This window comes from Hippoglossus hippoglossus, chromosome 16 (genome assembly GCF_009819705.1).
Source record: "Hippoglossus hippoglossus isolate fHipHip1 chromosome 16, fHipHip1.pri, whole genome shotgun sequence".
NCBI classification, from domain to species: Eukaryota; Metazoa; Chordata; class Actinopteri; order Pleuronectiformes; family Pleuronectidae; genus Hippoglossus; species Hippoglossus hippoglossus.
This window is the reverse complement of record NC_047166.1, coordinates 22,999,421-23,021,740: the sequence shown is the minus strand read 5'-3', so window position 1 is coordinate 23,021,740 and position 22,320 is coordinate 22,999,421. Positions and strand designations below refer to the sequence as shown.

General features: G+C 42.8%; 1 protein-coding gene and 1 long non-coding RNA gene across 4 annotated transcripts in view; one reads left to right on the top strand and one right to left on the bottom strand.

The window, feature by feature from the left end:
• Positions 1 to 1,462: 1,462 nt before the first annotated feature.
• On the bottom strand, positions 1,463 to 17,536 carry sall3a (spalt-like transcription factor 3a). The gene is made up of 4 exons (XM_034611542.1): positions 16,045 to 17,536; positions 4,703 to 7,858; positions 4,060 to 4,397; positions 1,463 to 3,604 (listed from the first exon to the last, which is right to left on the bottom strand). The coding sequence occupies exons 1-4, from the start codon at positions 16,124 to 16,126 to the stop codon at positions 3,173 to 3,175; spliced, it is 4,008 nt and encodes a 1,335-aa protein (XP_034467433.1). The 5' UTR covers positions 16,127 to 17,536; the 3' UTR covers positions 1,463 to 3,172.
• A 2,069-nt stretch (positions 17,537 to 19,605) lies between these two features.
• The window catches only part of LOC117777039, a 60,458-nt gene continuing 57,743 nt past the window's right edge, over positions 19,606 to 22,320 (top strand). The window contains exon 1 of one of the 3 annotated variants that reach the window (XR_004616540.1): positions 19,606 to 20,025. This is a non-coding gene — a long non-coding RNA (uncharacterized LOC117777039). The remainder of the gene's footprint in view (positions 20,026 to 22,320) is intronic. The other 2 variants (XR_004616541.1, XR_004616539.1) reach the window with 2 other exon arrangements.

Genomic DNA, 22,320 nt, shown 5'->3' with positions numbered 1-22,320 from the left:
GCTCCCGAGGGAAGACTCCACTCAGATTCATCACCATGAAAACTAATATGTGTGTGTAAGTCGAGGGAAAAATAACAGAAAAATAAACACGTATGGCTTGTTAATGAAAGCTGATGTAAGCTGGACTCTGACAGACCAATCATCACTTCAGCTGCACTGGATAATGTGCTGATTGGCTCACTGGTTTTACAGCAGGAGTTGTGCAGTCCACGAATGCACCGCAAAGCATCTTTCTCTTGATGAACGTTGTTAACATTTTGCTGCTTTGAGGGTTTCGAAGAACTCGTGAAATTATGATCTTTTTTTTTATATTATAACCAGATTCATTGATGTTGACCAGTCTCTGCTACTTATCTTTTTATGAATGATTAACAACTGCATTCTGAAGCCTGACATTAAAATCGGTCCATCAATATTTGACTATATATGGTGAAGAATTCAGCATCACATCTGCCAGGTCACAGAAAAGTCCTAAAAAACTCTTTTGCTCTCAGAGATTAAAGTTAGCAACAACTTTCATCTTGCACCTGATAGTTGACTGTGGTTCACAGCAGGGATGTTTTGTTTTTCCTCCACAAGTAAGAATATTTAATGTTATTCTGTTTTATATCGGAGAAAGTGAGAACATGGGTATTTGTGGGGGAGAGTGCCATTTGTGCGTGTGTTCGCACACATGTGGACCATGTGTCAATTGTACTGCACCAGCAGGACTGAATGCTGAGAGGATGCCACCACACACACACACACACACACACACACACACACACACACACACACACACACACACACACACACACACACACACACACACACACACACACACACAAACACACACACACGCACACAGAATGGCATGACTTCACTGAATCCCACAGGGCATACGGCACTACCCAGACTCCCCTGCCGGAGCAGCACACATAGGCGCCTTATGTACAGTATGAAGTGAAAGGCTTGGAGCACTGCTATGCTTTGTCTTATACATAAATTATTTCTTGACCTACTGTTGTATTACATAACACTGGTAATTAGGATTATGTCTTTTTTTTTTTTCATGGAATTATTAAGAGTTACCATGTGTCAGTTTCATAGTTAATTATTGGTAGTGTTCTGAAATGAAAATCAGGTTCAAGGAATTGAGCTTGTTCTTTTGTTGTTACTATTTCATCTGTGTAAAACAGGGACACAATTATTATTTTATATACATTTTGTGCATTGTTATGAATATATATTGTAGTATTTTTGTGTTTGATAAATTTCAATGTCCTGGTATGTAAAGTTAGATATTAAGGTAACTGGATTTTTAATATGTGTGCATGTGTGTGTAAGTGTGTGTGATTGTGTGCAAATGTGTGTGTGATTGATCTTTACTGAGAACACACACACACACACACAATTCAAAGTAAGTTCATACAATTAAAAGAAGTCAATGCAGAGCAACAACATTTGAAGAAAAAAAATCCACATCTTTTAATTTTCTTTTATTTACCCAAGCCACTGTAAAATATCTGTAAACTGTGTTTACTGTAAAATACCAATGTGTCCCAAAAGAGAAGGCACATTTCTTGGTCACATATCAATTCATTTTTATAGACATAATTTTTAAATTATTTTTGAAAATTATTCCTATGTATTGATAGTCATATATATATATATACAAAAGTTGTTCAATGCATTAGGATTTTTAAATACTTCACATAAAAATGCTACTTGATTTCACTTTAGATTTTTCTAAAGTCAATGTGACAATTTGAAGCAAGGTGCTGAATCTCCTGTCATGCTTTTATCTTTTCAGCTTCAAAATAACAATAAAATAAATACATTAGAAAAGGAGTTTGGAAGAGATTTAAATAAAAATATGAATGATAATTAAGAAAATGATCACGTATTAATCTGGTATTTCAATTTTGAGTTATGGAAATAAAAGGGTGACAAAGAAAGACTAACATGGTGCTGATAAGGAAACAATTCAAACACACACCTGTTCTCTTTTTTTATTTAAGAAGGTTTTGATTGAGTGATGACTTTGCACTCTGACGAGTCGCACAGATGCAATAACAGAGAAACGACTCTGCAAATTGTAGGAGTGGTACGCTGAAAACAATGAAAACAGCACGTGATAGATAGCTCAGTCAAAAGGTTAACGGTAAATCACAGACAAAACGTCTTGTTTTTAAAAAGTGCATTCACAAACATGACAAATACTCTCAACTCATGATGTCTATTTTTATGTGATACAAAATATGCATACCTGTTTTAGATTTGTCTGTATTTCTATACATAGATATTTCTTCAAAAGGATCACTTCTTTTTTCTTTTTACAAAGGTTAAAAGCAGGGTTGTGTTCATAGCAGCTTCGGATATCTCTAGCCTCTTTACCATGTAACCAGATACAGATAGTCTCAACAGATATCCAAATAAAACCTACCATGTTTCTCTGTTGATCAACTCAAGACGACATATTGTCTTTATTGAAAGAGATATTCACCAGTGAAGCCTGCAGTTTAGAAAAAAAATGGATCAATAAAATGCTTGGGCCATTAAATATATTTTTGTATACCCGCTTTTTTGTCAATATCATAAATACTAAAGACACAGGACAATATTATAAGACAATGCTGGGGGACTAAATGTAAAGATTGAAATAGTTCAAACATTATTTTTTTCAAGTTTTCTAGTTCATGAGAAAAAAAACATCAGGCGAGCACAGAAACACTATACTTGAGTCTTTTCTTCAGTCTATCCATGACAAGGGTCCCAGGCAAAGGCAAAACTGTCTTTAAACAAACCCATGTTCTTTTCAGTTTTAGTCCTGTCCATATCAGATGCTTGCCCATTGTTAATGAGGCAGGATCCTGGTTTTCAAAGAAATTCATAAAAGCAGTCAAACATACTAATAAAAACCAATAAGTACCATGCAAATCTTGCAAGACGACATATTCTCAACCGAGAAACAAAGTATTCTTCGTATAGGCGAAATATCAAGTGAGGACGCAATGAGTGAAAGGCAAAGACCTCTAATCAATACTAAATACTGTATTTCCAAAACCAAACAAAAAATATTTAATCTGTACACAATATAACACACATGAGTTAAGACTGGATCAGCAGTTTCTTTCCTTGCCGTCAGACTCTTAGTCTTTGCCAAATGCCTACCTGGGAATAATACAGGTTTTTAATTGATCCCGATTTCTTTGTTCTCCTCCATAAATCTTGAAAAGGGGCGGTTAGCCCCAACTTCCAGACCAGCCTTCTCCATTCCTGCCATTGAAGGGCTGCCCCCCGTGTGAACACGGTCCATTCCTCCAGGCATGCCTCCCAACGAAGTCATGCCCGTACCGCCGAGGCTCACGGGCAGCTGGGTGATGCTCCCATTTTGGATCACAGAGATCTCATTGTTTTTCATGGCCAGCCCATTGGTGATGGCGGCTGCGTACTGGTTCCAAAAACCCGGGTCGACATTCATGGCCCGGGCCGCCAGATCCTTCTGGAACATCTCACTGAACTTCATGGCATCCCCGCCCAGCAGGGCCATGGGATTCTCTACAGACAGTCGCCGACCCCTTCGAGCTGGAGCGTTGTTCCACATGTGTGTTCCCATGTGAACCTAAAATTAGCAAGAAAATAAAAAGAAACATCAAGAAAGTGTCGTTGCAAGACAGAAATACCACATCCAAGGAAAATACTATGTCCAAACAAACATTTTTATGGATGGGAATAGATGGGAAAAAATCCAAAAATGTCATGTAAAAGCAAACATTCATACATATCTTAGAACACCTTTAGAAATGGTTGGAAATCAACAGAAAATGTGCAGAAGATCAAAACCATTAAGTTTTGTGACTGTAATTTCATGATACATTTAACTCATGCAAGGTAACCATACGTTTACTTTACTGACTTTAATGTTGGTTAAAATTCTGCTTTATAGAGTAAACAGTGAGGAGAGATAAAAAGTGGTGGCAAGGGGCCAGGGGGACACACAGATAACCAAAGGTCTGCAGGCAAAATGACCCCATTCACATAAAATTCTTATGGATGTTATATTAAACTGTCTCATACCTTCAGGTTGCCCTTGGTGGTGAAAGCCCTTCCACAAATGGAGCAGGCGAAAGGTTTCTCCCCAGTGTGTGTGCGCTCATGGATCTGCAGAGCACTGGCTGAAGAAAAATTCTTCCCACACGAGTGACAGTTGTGCTGCTTAGGAGTGCGTCGGGGAGGCGGCGGAGCCAACATGGGGTTGATGCTGGGGCTCATGGTGGTCTGTGGTGCTGCAGCGGGAACCTGGATGCTCATGGGTAGGTGAGAGTTGTCACTCAGAGACACTGTCTTCCCGTGTCCGTTCATTTCCATTTTGACCATGTTTGATGCAGTGCTGGCTAAACTGGGAGTGCTCAGCCCTGAAAATTGAGAAGTGAAATAAATATTAGAATACACAGGGTAAACTCCTATTGCATTAATTAAACTGAGAAACGTGTTTGTTTATTTATTTATTTTAAGAAGTGTGTGTCTAATATTTTCAGCAATATTTGCTCGCTCTCCTATGAATATGTTATATCTTATCAAATCACATTTTCCACTCATGTATATCTATGTGTAAGATTAAATTGGATAGATATTGCAATTTTAGCAACCACATAAAATCTGTGAAGAAATTGAATTCGATATGATGCATTAAGTTGTAGTAGATTTTGAACACACATACCTCGATCCCTATTTAGAAACAGCATGTTGAAGTGGCTCTCCTCCTTGATAAAGTGCCTGCCATGTTGAGTGGCAGTCAGGTCAAGGGCCCCGGTGCCTTCAGTAGCAGAAAGAGGAGATGGGGTCTCTGATTTTTCTGACTTCACTGTTGCCAAGCCTGCTGTATTGTTCTCCTGGCCCTCCTCTGCTGTCATGGCACTGCCGTTGTTATTATTGTTGAGTGTAGTTGGGGACTTGGATCGCTGGCTCTCAAAGTGGCTGTGAGCTGGGGACAAATGCTGCATTGAGCCAGAGGACTCTGACAAAGCAGGGCTCCCCAAGCTTTGACCTTCAGCATCTCCCACTGCAGACAGGGAATCAGTAGTAAAACAATCAGTCTCTCCTCCAAAGCTGCTGCCGTTCTGCGTAGGCCTTAGACTGAACGAACGGCTCATATTGGCAGTGGAGTCGATCATCTTCATCTGGTTCTCCATTGCAGCAATGCTGGAGATGATGGAAGGTGGTGGGGAGCTCCCAGGTGAATACGGTTTTGATGGGTCCATTTCTCCCTCTCTCAAGTCAACTTCATCATCCATGGCCTGCTCCATTTCATCCAGAAGATCATCGTCATAACTACTCATCGCATCTAAGCTCTTCTCGTCAAAGGAGAGGTCAGTCTCCATATCCTGGAGGCTTTCAGGAAGCGGGGTGTTGGGGATTTGTCCTCCCATGTGCATACGGATGTGCTGCTGTAGCACGACAGCATTGGTGAACTTTTTCTGACATATAGGGCAGGAGTGCTGAACCCGAAGTGGGGGTTTGGACCTATGGACACCAAAGTGTGTTTTTAGATTTCCTTTGGTGGTGAATGCACGCCCACAAATCTTGCATTTGAAAGGCCTCTCACCAGTGTGGATACGGTAGTGCATCTTGAGTGCACTCTGGCAACTCAAAACACGATGACAGATGACACACTGATTTGGGTCAGTCATCTTCTTGTCAATATTTTCAACAAGCTGCTGTAACTTCGATGTCTCGGAGGTTTGCATAGAGTCTAGGAGTCCGCCAAAAGGAAACTTGGCCTTAAATTGGTCTGAAAGCATGGGAAGGACAGGGTGGCAGACAGAGTTTGAAACAGAGTTTGGGCTAGTGATTGGTTCAGTGATCTGGCCACTGTTGGATGAAGTTGTGGAAGTGACAGTAGCAGAAAGAACCACTTGAGTTACTGACGTTGTGGTGGAGGTGTTCTCTCCTGGCCTAGAGGAGCAGCTTGGGGGCAAGAGAACACCTTCAGGTTTCAAGAGAGGGGGTGCATCACTCCCTATGCTGGGTTTTGGGGAGGGTGAAGTAGTGGTCATGCCAGAGTCAGTGATGATATTAGGGGACAAAGATGCACACTCGCTTGAGGGTGGAGATGGCCTCTGAGGGGACCTGTTGAGTGGAGTGAGGCTCAGACATTCACTAAATCCTCCCATCATACTCGGCAGTGTGGGAGGCAACTGGAGTCCGACTGAGGTGGGACAAGTAGAGAGGACAGGTTTGCTGTCTAGCCATGTGGTTACAGGTTTTTCTGGGGGCAAAGACATGCCATATGGGATGCCTGAGCTTGTGGGTACATTGTCCAGATACTCTGGCACAGGGTAGGGGTTCATCTGAATATGTGGGTATTTCTCTTTGTGCCTCTGGAAGTGGACTTTCAGATTCCCCTTGGTGGAGAAACGGTTGCCACATATGTTGCACTTGAAGGGCCTCTCTCCAGTGTGGGAACGCAGGTGGATCTGTAGGGCGCTGTCACTGCCAAACACCTTGGCGCAGAACCGACACTTATGCTTGAAGAAGGGGTCCTCGGAGCTGGGCTTAGTGTCAAACACAGACACATTTGGAGGCTTCCCCTTGCGGTGCTTCATCAGAGCAGCGAGGGGGTCAAGCGCATTGGCTGTGGCTGCTATGCTGGCCAGGGGGTTGGGGAAGATAACACTGCTGGATGAGCTGTGAGGTATCAGTGGTAGATTGGAGGCCGAGCTCATGAGGCTACTGTGGCTGAGTGAGGGAGGGCTGGTGGAGTTCCTGGAAAGAGCTGAGCTGCTGCTAATGCCACCACCTCCTGTTAGACTACTGCTAGTGCTAATATTGTTGTTTGCGATGGAGGATGAGCAGGAGGAAATTAGAGATGACAAACCAGTGCCACTGGGCTGGGGATATGCTGAATTATTTGAGGATGTGTTAGGGATTGAAGAGTTAGACTGCTGACTGCCACTATGTGGTGTCTGAGAGAGAGGCCCATCTATTGCTGAGGTCAAGGGTGAAGACCCTTGACCATTGAGAGTGGCTGGCAACCTAACAGGCAGCTGATGGACAGGAGGGGTGATGAAGTTGTGTAGTTGAAGTTGACTAGCGACAGGGGGGACACAAGAGGATAAAGGCCCCTGGTTTCCAGCAGCATTGCTGTGATGGTGATTGAGAGCGGGCTGTGAGGCAGACTGTCTGTTCATCAGAGCCACCTGACTGCGTATTTGCTCTATCAGCTGCAGCTGGTGTATCTGCTGCTGTTGGAGGGCCATCAGCTGGTCCAGGATCATGGGGATAGCCATGGTGGAGACCCCAGTGCCTGCTGCTGCCCTTACACTTTGTGAAAATTGGGCCACTGCAACCCGGGTGCCATGAAGAGTCTCCAAGGTAACATTGGTGCTTGGCATGGCATAGTTTGTAACAGTGGAGGGGACGACATCGTTGAGCTGAGGTAGGGTGGCATCTGGCTCAGGGGATGTCAAATCTCTCTCTTCAGTATCCATAATTTTTTCAGGAGAAAGCTCCAACTCCATCTGCTCATCCTCCTTTTCTAGGACATTAACCCCATTTAAGGTTGCTGTCTCTGGGACATCATCCCCCTCACCAGCAGGACTGTGGTTGCCCTCCCTGGGGTCCTCGCTGTCAGCCTGCTCACTAGGGCAGCTGGGTACAGGGGAGGGCTCTGTAGGGTACTCCTGGGAGGGGATTGGTGTGTCCTCATTGTCATTCACTATGAGCACCAGGGGGTTCTTGGTGCAGCTCTTTAAATGTTCACAGAAGTCTGACCACTTGAAGAACTCAGCGCAACACTTCTCACATACATGGGTCTCCTCACTGCCGCTGCGGCTCTCATTCCCGCTGTCGGCATCCTCCAGCACATCACCTCGGGCTACAGGAGTGGAGGGGTTCAGGGGAGTGGATAGGAAAAGAGGGAGAGGGAAGCAAAAAAAGGAAAATTAATGAATAAATAATCAATAAGGAATCCACACATATTTTGTACTGCACTGCTGCACAGATTTAACCTTTGATTTTTTTCCCTCTCTCTTTTAACATAACCACAATCAATAATCTTTTTATTTTTTTACTCTGAACAAATTGCCCTAGTTCACCAATCCTCCAGACCCAGTTTTGTGAATTTGCACCCTCTCCATAGAGCCAGCTAATAATATTCTTTGTGCAATCCATCAAATTATGAGGGCCTATCAATTGTGGATACTGCCGCTTAATGAAATTCCATAGAACCTATTGATTTCCAATATTTCATACAATTCACAGCTGCCTCATCTGTTGGGTACAAATCAGGACTTTGATGGCCCCATTAGGATTCCCCTCTGCTATCAAGACCAGTCATTTCCACCTGAATTTCAAACGCCTCAGCCTTTTCATTTAGCATTGCAAAGGTAATACTTTAGCCCTGACTCTAAGCAAGCGGCCTGCACGGTGAAAAGGAGTGAATAAGTGAATAGTTCAATTGAACCATTCAAATTTTGTGCAACTAATACGATGATTTAAAGTTTTGACCACTTTTAAATGTTTTTGAAATGTTTTTAAATGAAATATATTCTTGGTCAGTAAAGACATTCAGTGTTATTCTCCATCTCTCTCTACCCTTGCTCTCTCTCTCTCTCTCCCCCTCTCCCAAATTACATGCTAGTGCCATGGCAGCAAAGTCTCTGATTAGTTACACATGTTTAATCACAGTGGTAAGAAGCCACTTCCTTTTCCTCACGCAACCATCAGTGAGTCAAACAAGCAGACGCAAGCGCCGAACGTGGACGTAATTCACACCTGATCCAAACCATGTAAAAATGGCCTCCCTTGTGTGTTTATTTTTTGTGTCCGAGCCCGGTGTGGGTGTGTGTGTCGTTCATTACGAGTAGGAAGTGTGCTCAATCACCGCCACAGCATCCTGCATGGACTGTATTTCAGTCTCCTGTTCAGTTTACACTCAAAGACAGAACGTACAACCACAAATCAAACTATTTTATATACACTTTACACTATAACAAAAAATCTTCACACCTTTTCATGGGCTTTTACTGCGAATAAAAGTGATTTCTTTCATGAAATGATTGTCACTAAAATAAAGCTGCCATTAAACAAGGTTGAGTTAATAATTCTGAGGCGAGTGTGTAACTGTTAAAAAAGGGCCAATAGCTACTAAAAGATATGAAAATGTATAAATCTTTTGTACAGTATGTATGTGATTGCATGGCCCAAAAGCACAAACACACACAGACAATTCCTAAATAAAGTTACGAGGAAATTTACTTGAATGTAAATTTAACTACAGGCAGGCGTGCAGGCTTTACTTGAAACACTTCAGGTTTACCTCACGTTAAAGGCCTTACTGTGCTGTGTGAGTGAGTAACCATGAGATTCATACAGTGCCTGCGCTCATTTCAAAGGTTAAAAAGGAGCGAGCCATGGTGAAGCAGACATGAAGCATTTGCGGCAATTACCGTGACTCATTAGTAAAGAAATTCATCACTCCTCCGAAGGGGGCATGAGCTATCAGGGTCTGGTGTCTGTAAATTCATTAATTATCAACAGAGAGGCTTTGGACGGGCTCCGTGTTCTCATCCTCTCTGGGGGCAGGGCTGACAGAACAAGATATTTTTTTACTTAATCATGTATTGCCAAGATAAATTGAGAACACAGGTTAAGCAATTCAATTAAAATAAAATGTAAAATCCTGCACAATTTCAATTTGTGATGTGCACATTTATTTTTGCAATATTAATAACGCCTCTCCCTTTACTTTGCCACCACACAAGTGCAAACTCAAAAATCCCAGCAAGGAAAAAATTATAATTTTCCAAGTTTCTATAATAAACCATCACTAAAAAATGCTTGTGTGCACAGCAAAAAAATCGACAAGTAAGAAGGAGAAAGTGAGTGAAAACATCAGTGACATGTGACAGCAGGCTGGAAATCTCCTTAGCCCGGCAGCGGACAGCAGGACTCATTTCCATAATTGAGGGTTGAAAGGTCAACACAAATGAGTAGGCATTGTGTTGAGCTGATTAGTTATTAGAATGGTATTACTGTCAATCTCTTTTATTCATTCATACAATTACAAGTGGGGGCCTTTGTATGCCACTGACCTGCACACACACACACAGACACACACACACACACCAACGGGCACACATCAACACGTTTTCTCACACATTTGTAGACAGACAAAGAACATACACACTTTATGGGCCTTTCTAAAGAGATTAACACCTAAAAAATGTGTCACATATACACACATACACACAATGGATAATACTTACAAAGTGTTTATATGTGTGTGTGTGTTTGTGTGTGTGTTTTCAGAAGCCTACATCTTGGTTAATTATCCACATGAAGATCTATATTTTCCAGACATAAAAAAATCTTAATTGCTATTTTTTCTAACACTCCAACCTCTTTGTTTTTAAATTACCTTATTTAAGTTTTAAAAAAAATTGTAGAAAGAACATTTTGTTTAATAGATATATAATAGAGGCTTATTTTAAAGTATACACTTTCAAAAAGATTTAACATAATTAATAAGACCTGGGATTTGCTTTAGTTTCTGTCAGTGTGAATATGGTTACAATTCATCAACGGTATGGTTATTTTATTACAATTGTAAGACTGCAAGTGTGTGCTAAACATGTTTGTGTGTGTGTGTGTTGTATTGATTTTCCTATAGCATAAGAGAAGGAGAAAAAAAACATCCCATCCGTTTTTCATGCTTTTAAGAGTCTTCATTTACTCAGATGCAAATATTAAGCTGCACGCACTCAATAGGGGGATTGTAGACGTTGAATCTGTGTGTCCGCTATCTCGCTCAGCAATCTCTGGCATGCTAACTGAAACCGCTAATCTGACATATTATATCAGATGAGGTATTCATGCTTTCCACCGATTCTGTGAAAGCCACAGAGGCGGGCATTGAGCGAAGCATTAGGCAATTACTGATTCTCCCATTCTTAACAATTTCCAGATTCACTTAATGAACACACACGCAGACAATGACACTGGTAACATTTACTATACGTTAAGGTCAAGTCATTGCTACCTCATTTTAGAAAATGGTCAATTCAAGTGTATTATATCCCTCGTTTTAACATGTTGCAGCTTAAAACGTCTTAGTCAATATATGATGTTTCAAATGTCATTCACATAAAGCAAGGTGCTATAAGAGCCTTCACTCACAGCCCTCCTGGAACCGCCCCCCCCCCCCCCTTCTGCTCCTTTTACATGCATTCTTCTCAAGCATGTGAGGATGGCTTGGGACCCTCACAGAGCGATGCATCACTGTAGGTCCAGCCCAGGTTGGGAGAGGGGGGTGGGGGGGGGGGGGGGGGGGGGGGGGGGGGGGGGCAATAAAAGGAGGCCTGCTGGGTTCAGCAATGCTGGAATTCTTGGCCCAATTAGGTTTTTTTTCCATTGTTTTTTTTATATCGTACCTCCACTAATCTGATCTCCAGGAATTATTTAAGTGAATCCTCCTCCAAAGTTAAATAATGAAGATGTTTTAATCATATATTATGTCGCCTTTGCTGTATTTTCATTTTGTATTTTTTTTCCGTCAGCAAAGGGTCAGTAAGGACAGAGATGTTTTAAATGAATAAATCTATAACTATGTGACATAGTTAAAACATTACATTCATGCCACTTTCATTATTTACATGTATTTTTAAATGAATGAAAAAAAAATGTTTTCTGTTGTTTGTGCTGTTCCACACTCCCTGGACTGTCGCCTCTGTGGCCGTCGACACATAAAATACCCCCTCGAATGATCCAATGTATCCTCACACCCGCTCTGTGTGTGCTAGCGTGTGTGTGTGTGTGTGTGTGTGTGTGTGTGTGTGTGTGTGTGTGTGTGTGTGTGTGTGTCATCGGCCTGGTCAGCCCCACTGCAGAATGGTACAGTCATATCTGCACCAACAGAGAGGCCTTTGTCATTGCCTGCAGATGTGGAGCAGCCAAAACATTAACGATTTGTTTGTGTAAGCATTTGCGATACAGTATTCAGTGACGGCACGCTGTCCAGATAACTGTGTCACTCGTCAAGATGGCTCTCTCGCTACGGATTTACAGGAGGGCTCGGGAGGAGGAGGAGACGTTAGGCTTTAGTGGACACTCGTCTTCAGCAGGCCATAGGAGATAATTCATAAATTATGTTCTTTTTTTCACATGGCGATCCTTGGTTCACTGTATATAAAATGAATATGGTTAGATTCTAATTTTTAAAAATAATGCAAAAAATGTATCTCACTTTTTTACACCTGCAATTGTACAGAGATGGACAGATCTCAGCTGTCTGTCCACGATCCTGCTTCCCGACCAAGTTGTCGCTACAATCGTCAAAACAAGCGGAGCCAAAACCATCGTAGGAAAACCCAACAAGAACCAAACGTACCTCTTCACTTAATGGCTTTTTAGCTTCCTCTTAAATCCCCCACAGTCTGCTGTTTGGGCTAAAATTAAATAAGTCTCCCGTCTAGGCCTTCCTCTCTATCAGGACCTTGCTTGTTCATGTGTGTTTTCTGTGCTGAGTAGTAATTAAGACGCAGTCATATTTCGGTGTCTTCTCTGGCACAACTGTGTGGGTGGTCCACAGGCCTGCACCCATTGGTGAGAGGGGATTAAAACAAAAGCCAAACAAAGCCCCACTGCAGGGGAAGTAGGCAACAAACCGTGTTGTCACTGTCAGGGAGGATTTTTTAAATATATGATCATTCATTCCTTATTCCTGCTGGAACATCTGGTAGAAAAAGTGGATAGTTTGAAAACTCAATAAAGATTCTGCCGTATCTGTGAATGAAACCCCGATAAATAAAAACTGTAAATACATTTGTAATCGGTCAGTGAAAGCATGACCTACGTGTCTTTCCTGAGGCGTTTAATCAAATTTTTGCAGTTCAGTAATATTTAGAAAATGTAGGCTACTTTTATCGGAAGGATTTGATCGTGTACATTTCGGTCCTTAGCTTGGAGAATTTGTCTTTGGTAAATGCCCCCAAGTAGGAACAAGCACAGGAGTGTTTATGTGTAATATGCACGCCACCGCCCCCTCTATACATTCTCCATGCACACAGTCAAAGACACTAGATGCAGAGGAAGCGGTGGTGAGATTAAAAAGCCCGTCGTTGTTCACTCTTTCTAGGACACGAGTAAGCTGTGCTGCCAAGGTCACCGGCACACACATGTTCCAACTGTACAAGGTGGTTGACACCAAGCGGCAGGACCTGGCTGGCCGGGCCTAGACAAAGGTTAAGTCAGCAAGCTTTATAAAAGCACTCCTAAGCAGACACCCCCTTCCCACCCTCCCCCTGCTTTCCTCATCCTAACACACACACAGACACACACGCACACAACCCCCCCTGCCCCCAGGGGGGCAAGTGTCCGGAAGGCCTGAGGGGGAGATGGTATGTCAGACAAGGGCTTGTTGGCACTTGATTTTAGTTTTTCATGTTTTCCTGGATGCAGCACATTAAAGAGCCGCTCACTGAGCTGCAGTGGACATCCGAGGATAAAGTCACAGATAAAAGAGGTCAGATCACACTGAAAAATTGTGAAATAAAAAACCTGAACACACAAGAAGACATTTATATCAAACTTCCTGATAGACTATACCTTGTGGATATTTTCCTAGTCGGTGGCTATGCTGGTGTAATGCGCTACAGACAGATTGTGTGTCCTTGAGCCGAATTTGAACGTCACCCGAACGCTTGACTTTCTCCTCACCTCTTGCCCAGCACACAGCCGATAGATTTTAAGTCTAAATCAAGCAGCGACTGACGCCTGGAACTTCTGAATTCCTTTGACATTATATGCAACGATACGTCAAGGCCAACGATCGATAGTGTCGCCACGAGCTGCACCACGGCAACATGGGCAGCGAAGAATCTGATCATGCTGCGATGATACACTAGCAGTGTGACATCTGTCGTTCATCGTGCAAGGTTGCTTTGGATGAGACATGGTATTATTAGGTTTGTTTAAGTGTGTATGGGCTCAGTGTGCACGGCCAAAGACTTGGGATTGTTTCACTGCGATGTCTGTCCTGAAAACAAGCAAGCCAGTATAGTGCTCCAGCGAGGGCTGGCAAAAACATTCCACGGCCACTTCCAGTCTTACACACAATGACATGGATACAATAGGTCACCAAGAAGTCAGTGTGGGCATGATTTTACTCTAAAACTAAAGATGCACTTTCTTGTATCCATAGACGAATCCAGGATAGATTCTCTTCAAATCAACACTAATTTCACATAATGTTAGACCAGCCTTCAATGCACTCTCTCTCTTAAAAAAATGTAATTGTGATTTTTAAATTAAATTCTACTTAAATCATCCACGATCTCAGATTTCACAACAGCAGAAAGGAAGTTTACATTTCATTCCACGATCCTACAGGAGAGCAACCTGATGGATGTTTGGTATCTCCGACCAAAATCTGAGAGGGGTTATCTCAACGGAGGAGCACACAGACGATGTTTGTGTTCGACAGTGAACTGCCCACAAATGACAGAAAATCCACGGTGCTGCAAACGTGTGATTCCAACCTCGCACCAAACATTTCCTCCATGCAAAGAGAACTGCTCCCAGGAGATTACATCAGGCATTTCTATTCTAAAGAAGCTCTGCAAAGTGTGTGTGTGTGTGTGTGTGTGTGTGTGTGTGTGTGTGTGTGTGTGTGTGTGTGTGTGAGACTGAGTGTGTGTGTGTTGGTCAACATGGGCCAGGCAAGGAAGGTATAAACAATGGCGGTGAGAAACACTGATTCTTATAGAGAGAAATTGAAAAAACAAAAAAATCGGATTTATAATGTAAATTATTGTCTAATTCAATTACATAAAATTCTCATAACTCCACTTGTAAAACAAGATTCTCCCACATTTTATAAAATCAAAGCAAAAATGTGCAATTAATGAATTCAACATGCAATGTGATTTCAGCACTAAAACGTACATGGAACACAATTTAGCGACAGTTAGTTCTATAATTCGTGCAGCATCTCAGCTTCTTGCTTCAGGTTTGACTTCAGCTCTGTGATGATCGTTTAATCGCGGACAAAAAAGCAGAGTGTAGAATAAAAGATGAATGAGCCCTTTTATTTCTCCACATGGCGAGGACGAGCTCTGTCAAGCGGTCGTGTCAACATTGTGAGCAAAAGGGAACAAATCAAGTGTGCTAAATTTATGTGAGGGGGGGGGGGGGGGGGGTACGAAAAAAAGAAACTATTTCCATAACAAAACAAGGCTTCGACCTGCAACAGAAATTCGCATTTTTGCTCCCAGACAGGCGCTGAGGGACAAAAAGCCACCAATAAAAAAGCTTCATAATTAAAAAAATTTAATAAGAAATAAAAATTGATTGAAATTATTTCTATAATAAAAATAATTATACATCAGCTACTATAGTTATTTAAAAATAATATTTTTCAAAATAATATTTTTAAATACAGAGAGAAAGTCAAATATTTTCTAATTGATCAAATTTTGTGTGTGAGGGTGTGCACGTGTGCGCGCGTGTATTATCTCGCGCGCACGAACACACAAAGTCGAGATTTTAAAAAGAACACAGCTCCGATATTTCACAGATCATATTAAAGTATCAAATCAATTCTGTTTGAAAACAGGCCTCTTAGAAAAAGGCCTCCAGCACATCGTGGAAATAGTGTCAGTGCAAACCGTGTTAAATTATTATGGGCTTTAGTTTCTTTAATCTTTAAAGTCATCTGTCAGGTAGTAGACGGTGATGTGGTGCAGGCTGTGTGTGTGTGACACGCCAGGTTATATCCTGGGCTCACACATTTCTGGGAATAAAAAAAGTCCCCACTTCTCCACAGAGGACTGCCTTGTCCACTTCGGACTTTTAACTTATAAATCGCATCACAATAGATTCATTGCAAATTATCGCATCTATGTATTCATGGAAGCAGCAGTCCCAATGAATCCAAAGCCCTGAACTCAAAGAGGGAGTTTAAAATCAAAGTGGAGAAGAGGCGGCAGCAGTGTGAGAGGAGGGAGAAGTTGTGTGTTGGAGAGCTGGGAGCTGTCCGGGATCAGAACACCCACATCCACTCACCGTGCTCGGAGATCACCCCTGCTAGCGCGGGGTCCTCTTCCGACTTGAGGTGCTGCGGCTTGGCTTGCTTGCGTCGGGACATGCTGCTGCTGCTGCTGCTGCTCCTGCTGCTGCTGCTGCTGCTGGCGTCGGTGCTGGCGTCGCTCCTGATGCTCCTGATGCTGCTGCTTTTGCGCTCCGGGATGTCTCTGCGTTTTGCAGATACATCAGCGAAGAGCGAATGAATCAACACTCATAAAAAAAAGTTCGCAAACAGTCTGGTACAGCAAAGAGAGAGAGAGAGAGAGAGAGAGAAGAAGAAGTGGACGAGGGGGAAAAGTGAAATTAGCCGGTGGTGGTTGTGCTGCTGCTGCTGGTGCCGCCGCTGCTGTGCGTTGGATTGCGCATGTCGGTATAATAATTATGATAGTGAATAATGCCTCGCGATTAATGGCACCGTGTGAAGGTGGGGAGGATTGGCTGGAGTCCAGCGGACGCGCATTGGATATGGTAATGAGGGACGGACTAAGCAATTAGCCGCTTCTCTCTCAGACTTTATCCGTCTCTTTACTATCAGCCTCCCCCCAACAACACAACGCACCAAATCTCTTGTTATGGCCAGCGCACAGGGGGGGTCTCCAACAGGGAACGTTGCCCCCCTCTCCTGTCACGGAGCGCACCGACTCTCAGGCGCTGAGGATTTCTTCACCGAGTGTCTCTCTAGTCTTCATCACTCTGGCCTTTATCATCCAACTTCTATGAGTTCAGAAAGCGTCTTCTTGTGTTTATCTCGAGATCCAGGCTCACTTCTCCAGCGCACGGTCTCTCTTGGTAACTTTTTTTTTTTCTTGTCGTGTGCACCTCCTTCTCAATAAGAAGCGGTGTTTACAGTCTCTGGGACGTTTCGGGCTTTCCAAGTTTCCTCTTCGTGGAAATAGCCGCAGTTTGACTCGGTGTGTGGACACACACACAAACAGAAAGTGTGCGAAGAGAAAAGTTCTTGACAGTAACAATAAAGTGTTACTAGGCGGGTTTTTTCCTTCTCTAATGGCGCAGCTCCGCTCTCCAAACTTTGACGCGCGTCTTCCGAGAAAGCGGTGCCACGTTTGGCAGAGAGTCCTCCTCTCAGCGACAACACGACTGTCAATGTGATCAGACACTCATCTGTCCCGTAGAAGAGAAAAAGCGCCTCGTTGTCACGATGAAGTTCTCCTCCTCCTCCTCCCTCTCCTCCTCCTCCGCCGTGCAGGTTTTAGCTCCCGGTCGTGCGCCTTCGCCTCGGTGCGCTCGCTCCAAAAAAGTGGCTTTTCTTCTCTGGATACTCGGTGGCCAAACACGCGGACGCCGCTTGTTTTTTTCCCCCCAACTCGAAGCTTCACTCGGTGTCCTGCTTTTGCTCGACTTGCGAGACCAATAAGTTTTGGAGTTATCTTCTGACAGGCTGCTACAGCAGTGTCGGTCTCTCGGCGCTCCGCGTGTGTGTGTGAGAGAGGGACTGCGCTGCCGTGTGTGTGTGTGTGTGTGTGTGTGAGTTAACCCGCAAGCAGAGGTTCAGCCCATTGCTTTCAGCCACCGCTAGGATGTACCACCACGTTACTGTTCAATGGCTCGTCCTCAGACCCCACAGCGAGCACCCACATTTGACCTCCCATCATACAATATCTCACGGCTCTCACCGCGCAGTCACCGCCTGTTAGTGACACACTGTCATATCAATGTCAGAGGTTTGATATTTGATATTTTTGTTAAGCGAGTGGACATTTTGTGGTCACACCGGAGACTTTGCGCCACAACATCCCATTTTTCATTAACTTTATTTCCAATGTATGAACATTTTACGCACGGTGCCATCCACAAATGTATTTAATATTCACATTCCGGTGATTTAGTGTGAATAATAAATAATGAAACAAATAGGTAAGATAGTATGGTCTATTTAAGACGATACAAAAACATTTTACAAAAAGCAATTCAATTTTTATACTTAGTGAAACTGTTTTATTACTAATCGCAGAGGGGCGAGAGGAGAAAACGACGTTGCGCACTGCTGGCACCTCATTGTCGCGCTGAATGAACACATTAACCCTTTACTTTGCGACATTGTTGTTTGCATTAAAATGTGTAGATGCATGGGGTCACAATGGTGGGGGTTGGAGGAAAGGGGAGGGGGGATTCTGAGAGGATTAAGTTGTGCGAGGCCAAGAGCCATGTAAATAATACGAGGGGAGAACGTGCGTATATTATAATAATATAATATTAGTTTTTAGTGATAAAAAATGATTTATGGGACAACGTAAAGATAGCTCTGTGCTTTTATTACGAATATCAGGAGTGATCGTAAAATATATATTTTCATATTGGTTGTAATATTATACCTCTATGTGAGAGAAAAAAAATAAAGCTGAAAAATTATGTCATGGTTTTATGTTTGTACCAAACGCATGGAACTGATTAATTTATTTCTACATCGCATTTTTTACTGATGGATCCAAGGCTTTTTTTTCCAACTGGGGGGAGGAAGCTCCCTCCTCTCCCTCCCTCCCTCCCCCTCCCTCTCCCTCTTGTCTGTTTGACTTGTCTATTCCCCAGCGTCCACCTCATATGAGAGACAAATCTGTTGACATCAAGGTCGTCCTGTGCGCAAACTTTCTTTTTACCCCCCCTTTCTCTTCCTCTTCTTCTCCCTCTCCCTCTATCATCCCCCTTAGAAGTTATGTCCAAAAGGCTGTTATTATCTGGTATTAATAGATGCAGCCCCCAGGAAGACAAAATCAGCTATTGATAATTGCAAGGAGTATACGGCAGCTACTGTATCGATCGGCGTGTCCTCCACTCCCCTGGTACTGGGAGATAAGGAGACACACTCTTTAGAGCAATATAATTTCTTTTGACCTATCTGCTTGCTACAGACTTATGATGAATAGCCGGAGTGGCCGGAGTCCTCTATCACCAAAGTTACCCCCTTGATATAATATTGATTCTTTATAACTAGCTCGCCACACAAAAATCAAACTGTCCACTTGGCCATCATCATCATCAATATCATCACAAAGGCGCAGGAATGAAGATCCGTGCGCCTCTAAAGGCGGCGAGCCTTTACAATCTTCTCTGTAGGCCTAATCTTTATTTTGCTGATGATGAAAGGAGAGAGGAAACGAGGCAAGGTGCCATTTAAGACGAGGTGTGCCATTTAATCCGGTATACACCACAGACACACACACACACACACACACACACACACACACACACACAGGAGGTGGGAGACATGAGAGAGGAAGACTCAGGGTTGTCAGGGAGCTTTGACTTCTGGGACAATTATTAATTTAGTGTGAATTCATTTTTTTTGATCAACCGAAATAACAGTTTTCCTTTCTGATTCAAGTAAAACTCAACCTGTAATTCTGCCCCCATCCATCACATATATTTCCATATCTAAGGTGCACTACCTATGGAATCATTCAATTACTATTAATATGGCAAACTAAATGTCATATATCACCAATATAATTGAGGTGGAGTATTGAGAGAAAGGATTGTGTGCTTTATGATACAGCCGCTACCGGATGCGCCTGCAGATGTATCTTTTAACCTGAGAGGACGGGGGCTGATTTTGCTGCAGAGCCGGAGCCCCCATGCACAGAGGCTACTCTATTCACCAAGAGAGGAGAGGGGAGAGCACAGCCGGTGTAGGAGGCGAGGGTGTTAGGAGGGGAGGAGGGAGGGAGGGAGGGAGGGAGGGTGGGAAAGGAGGGAGAGAAGAAACGTATAATCACCCAAACAACCTTTTTTTTTTTTTAACCCATTTTACCCCCTCTGGATCTGTGTGGCAAGGTAAGGAAAAAAGGGGCTACTTGGCTTCCACACTGGCCCTCTGTGCATCCTGACGTGCTGTAAGAACTCCTCTGCTCCTCTCTCTCACACTCAGCTCTCAGTCGGTGTCTCGCCGCTGCGGAGGGACACGGAGGAGGAGGGGAGGCCGGGCCGGGAGGAAGACACCAAGAGGTAAACGACGCTCGCAGTACGATTGTTACCGTTATTATGACTATCAGTTTTCGCTGCGCGTAAAGAAGCGCGGCGGCCGTAAAGTTACGCATTGGATATCTTGATGATCGAGTGCATTCACGTGCATGTTGTGTTGTGTTGACAGTGAGCCATGTGATTAGACCGGCCGAACTGTAGCGCAGTCTGATATATTGCGTCCGTAGCGTCAGTGTCCAATCAGACGTCTTTGCGCCGCCGCAACTGGTGCCAAGACGCATTTACACACACACACACAGACACCGCAGGCTACTGTAGCAGCCTATGGCACACTTGTGAGGATTTCATCTGCACCAATCAGAGACGAGATGTAACTTTTTTTTTTATTTCTGCTATTGGAAGACAGTCGAGGTGAAGATTAACCGTAATGATACTAACATGTTCCTGTAAGGACGCAGGCACGAGTCAAATGTGCGTTTTTGCGCTTATTTACATTGTTTTATCTCCTGCGTTTGGCTCTGTAATTCCACAGCCATGCGCTGTGTGGTACTTTTTAATGTCCACGCAGTTATTTTTAAATCCATATCATTTTTTCATGTGAGACTTATAAACCACAGGCCAATTGTTTGAGTTTTCAGTGACATATGTAATAATAATAAACGTCACATAGAACTTGGATTATTTAAACATTGGTTGTAGCACCACAATGGTATTTGCAATAATTGAGATTTCAATGAAGGCATGTGCTATTTTTCTGCCGTGGTATTAAATATTATGATATGTCATTAATATGTATTTGTATTCTATCAGTGACTGTGAGGGATTATCCTGTGTCATAGTCGTTCTTATTAACAGTTTCATCCAGATTTAGGAGGCATACGATACTTGTGTCATTTAGGAGTTGTGAAGTTTTGAGTTTAGATTGATCACATTTCCTCCTTATTATTTTGTTTTGGTCTATTATTATGATTTTCTTTTATAGGCTTCATTCTTCTCGTGATTTTGCATTTTTGATAGAAGAAGAATTCTCCTTTCAGAAGTAAAATAATATCTAAAGAGTTATAGACTGAGGTTAGAATGTGTCTACTTGTTGTGGGTGTTGTCAGTAAGGTCTGGTCTGTGTGTGTCACTCTAAATGTGTGTAATCCTAAACACTGAGTCAAACTAGCAGCTGCTTGTCTGAATGACATGCTGTGACAGTGTTTTCATGTTCTTTTTACATGTGTTCTAACTTCGCTCCACACTACACATCCATTAGTTGGGCACACACACACACACACACACACACACACACACACACACACACACAGTTTGATAATAGTGGACATCATGCATAAATAATGACTATTGTAGTTGGGACTCTACTAAGTGGGAACTGGCTGTGATCCTGCCCTGAAAATGTGTGTTTTCCTCTCACGGTTATCACACAGTCAGGGATCATGGAGGCGTTTGAATCCATCTGATCCGCAGACTGTTTTTACATCAGTGAGCTCAACCATACATTCTCAGTTATCATATGACGACCTGCTTATCTGGCTCCAGATGAGGCGGGCTGAGATAAAAAGTGACAGGCGGCTCGTACCTGAGATGAGTGAAATTTGATCTGACTGGTCCAATCAGGCCTAATTGAAATGAATTGAATCAACCCATTTCTTCTGCTACTGTAATTAAATTAGTAGCTCGGGTGTAATTGGACATCGAGTTGGCACTCGAGAGGAGATGACAAAATGCTCATTGCTGCCACCAAAGGACTATGTGTCAAATTCATTGTGAGCGGCAGCACACCAAATGTTGGCTGACACAGCGACAAGGCTGGTGCTTTGCTGGTGGAGTCGACAAACACAACTTGTTCAGATCCTCTGCCAGACTGAAAACACTGCCGCAAAAAGGGAAATAAATGGAGATGTGTACTGTATGTACAGCATTGAAATCAGAATGTTTACTGTAACTACAGGACAATCAAATTTAGCTTATTCATTTTGTTTTCCAAAATGAAGATTTTACTGGAGCCATAAAACTCCAAGTGAAACTGATAGCTTTAGCAATTCCTGAATAAAAGATGAGCCGCTCAATACACAGCAGATAAAGTCATGAATGTAATAAATATAATAATGTATTGAATTAAATTAATAATTTACATATTTGACAGATCAAATAAAATACTGATATCTGACATTGAATAAAACCTATAGAACATTTGAAGCCCAACATACCTGCCTAACTATCCTTGATATGGATATGGATATATAGATATAGATACAGAAACATAAGTAGGTTGTTATATTTTGATGTTTGGATCGGGGGCCCTGCATCATATCA

Coding starts and splice junctions, on each gene's coding strand:
- sall3a (XM_034611542.1), bottom strand. CDS start 16,126: ATGTCCCGACGCAAGCAAGCCAAGCCGCAGCACCTCAAGTCGGAAGAG. Junction 7,859..16,044: donor AGGGGTGATCTCCGAGCACG/GTGAGTGGATGT, acceptor CCACTCCTGTAG/CCCGAGGTGATGTGCTGGAG. Junction 3,605..4,059: donor CCACCAAGGGCAACCTGAAG/GTATGAGACAGT, acceptor TGCTAATTTTAG/GTTCACATGGGAACACACAT.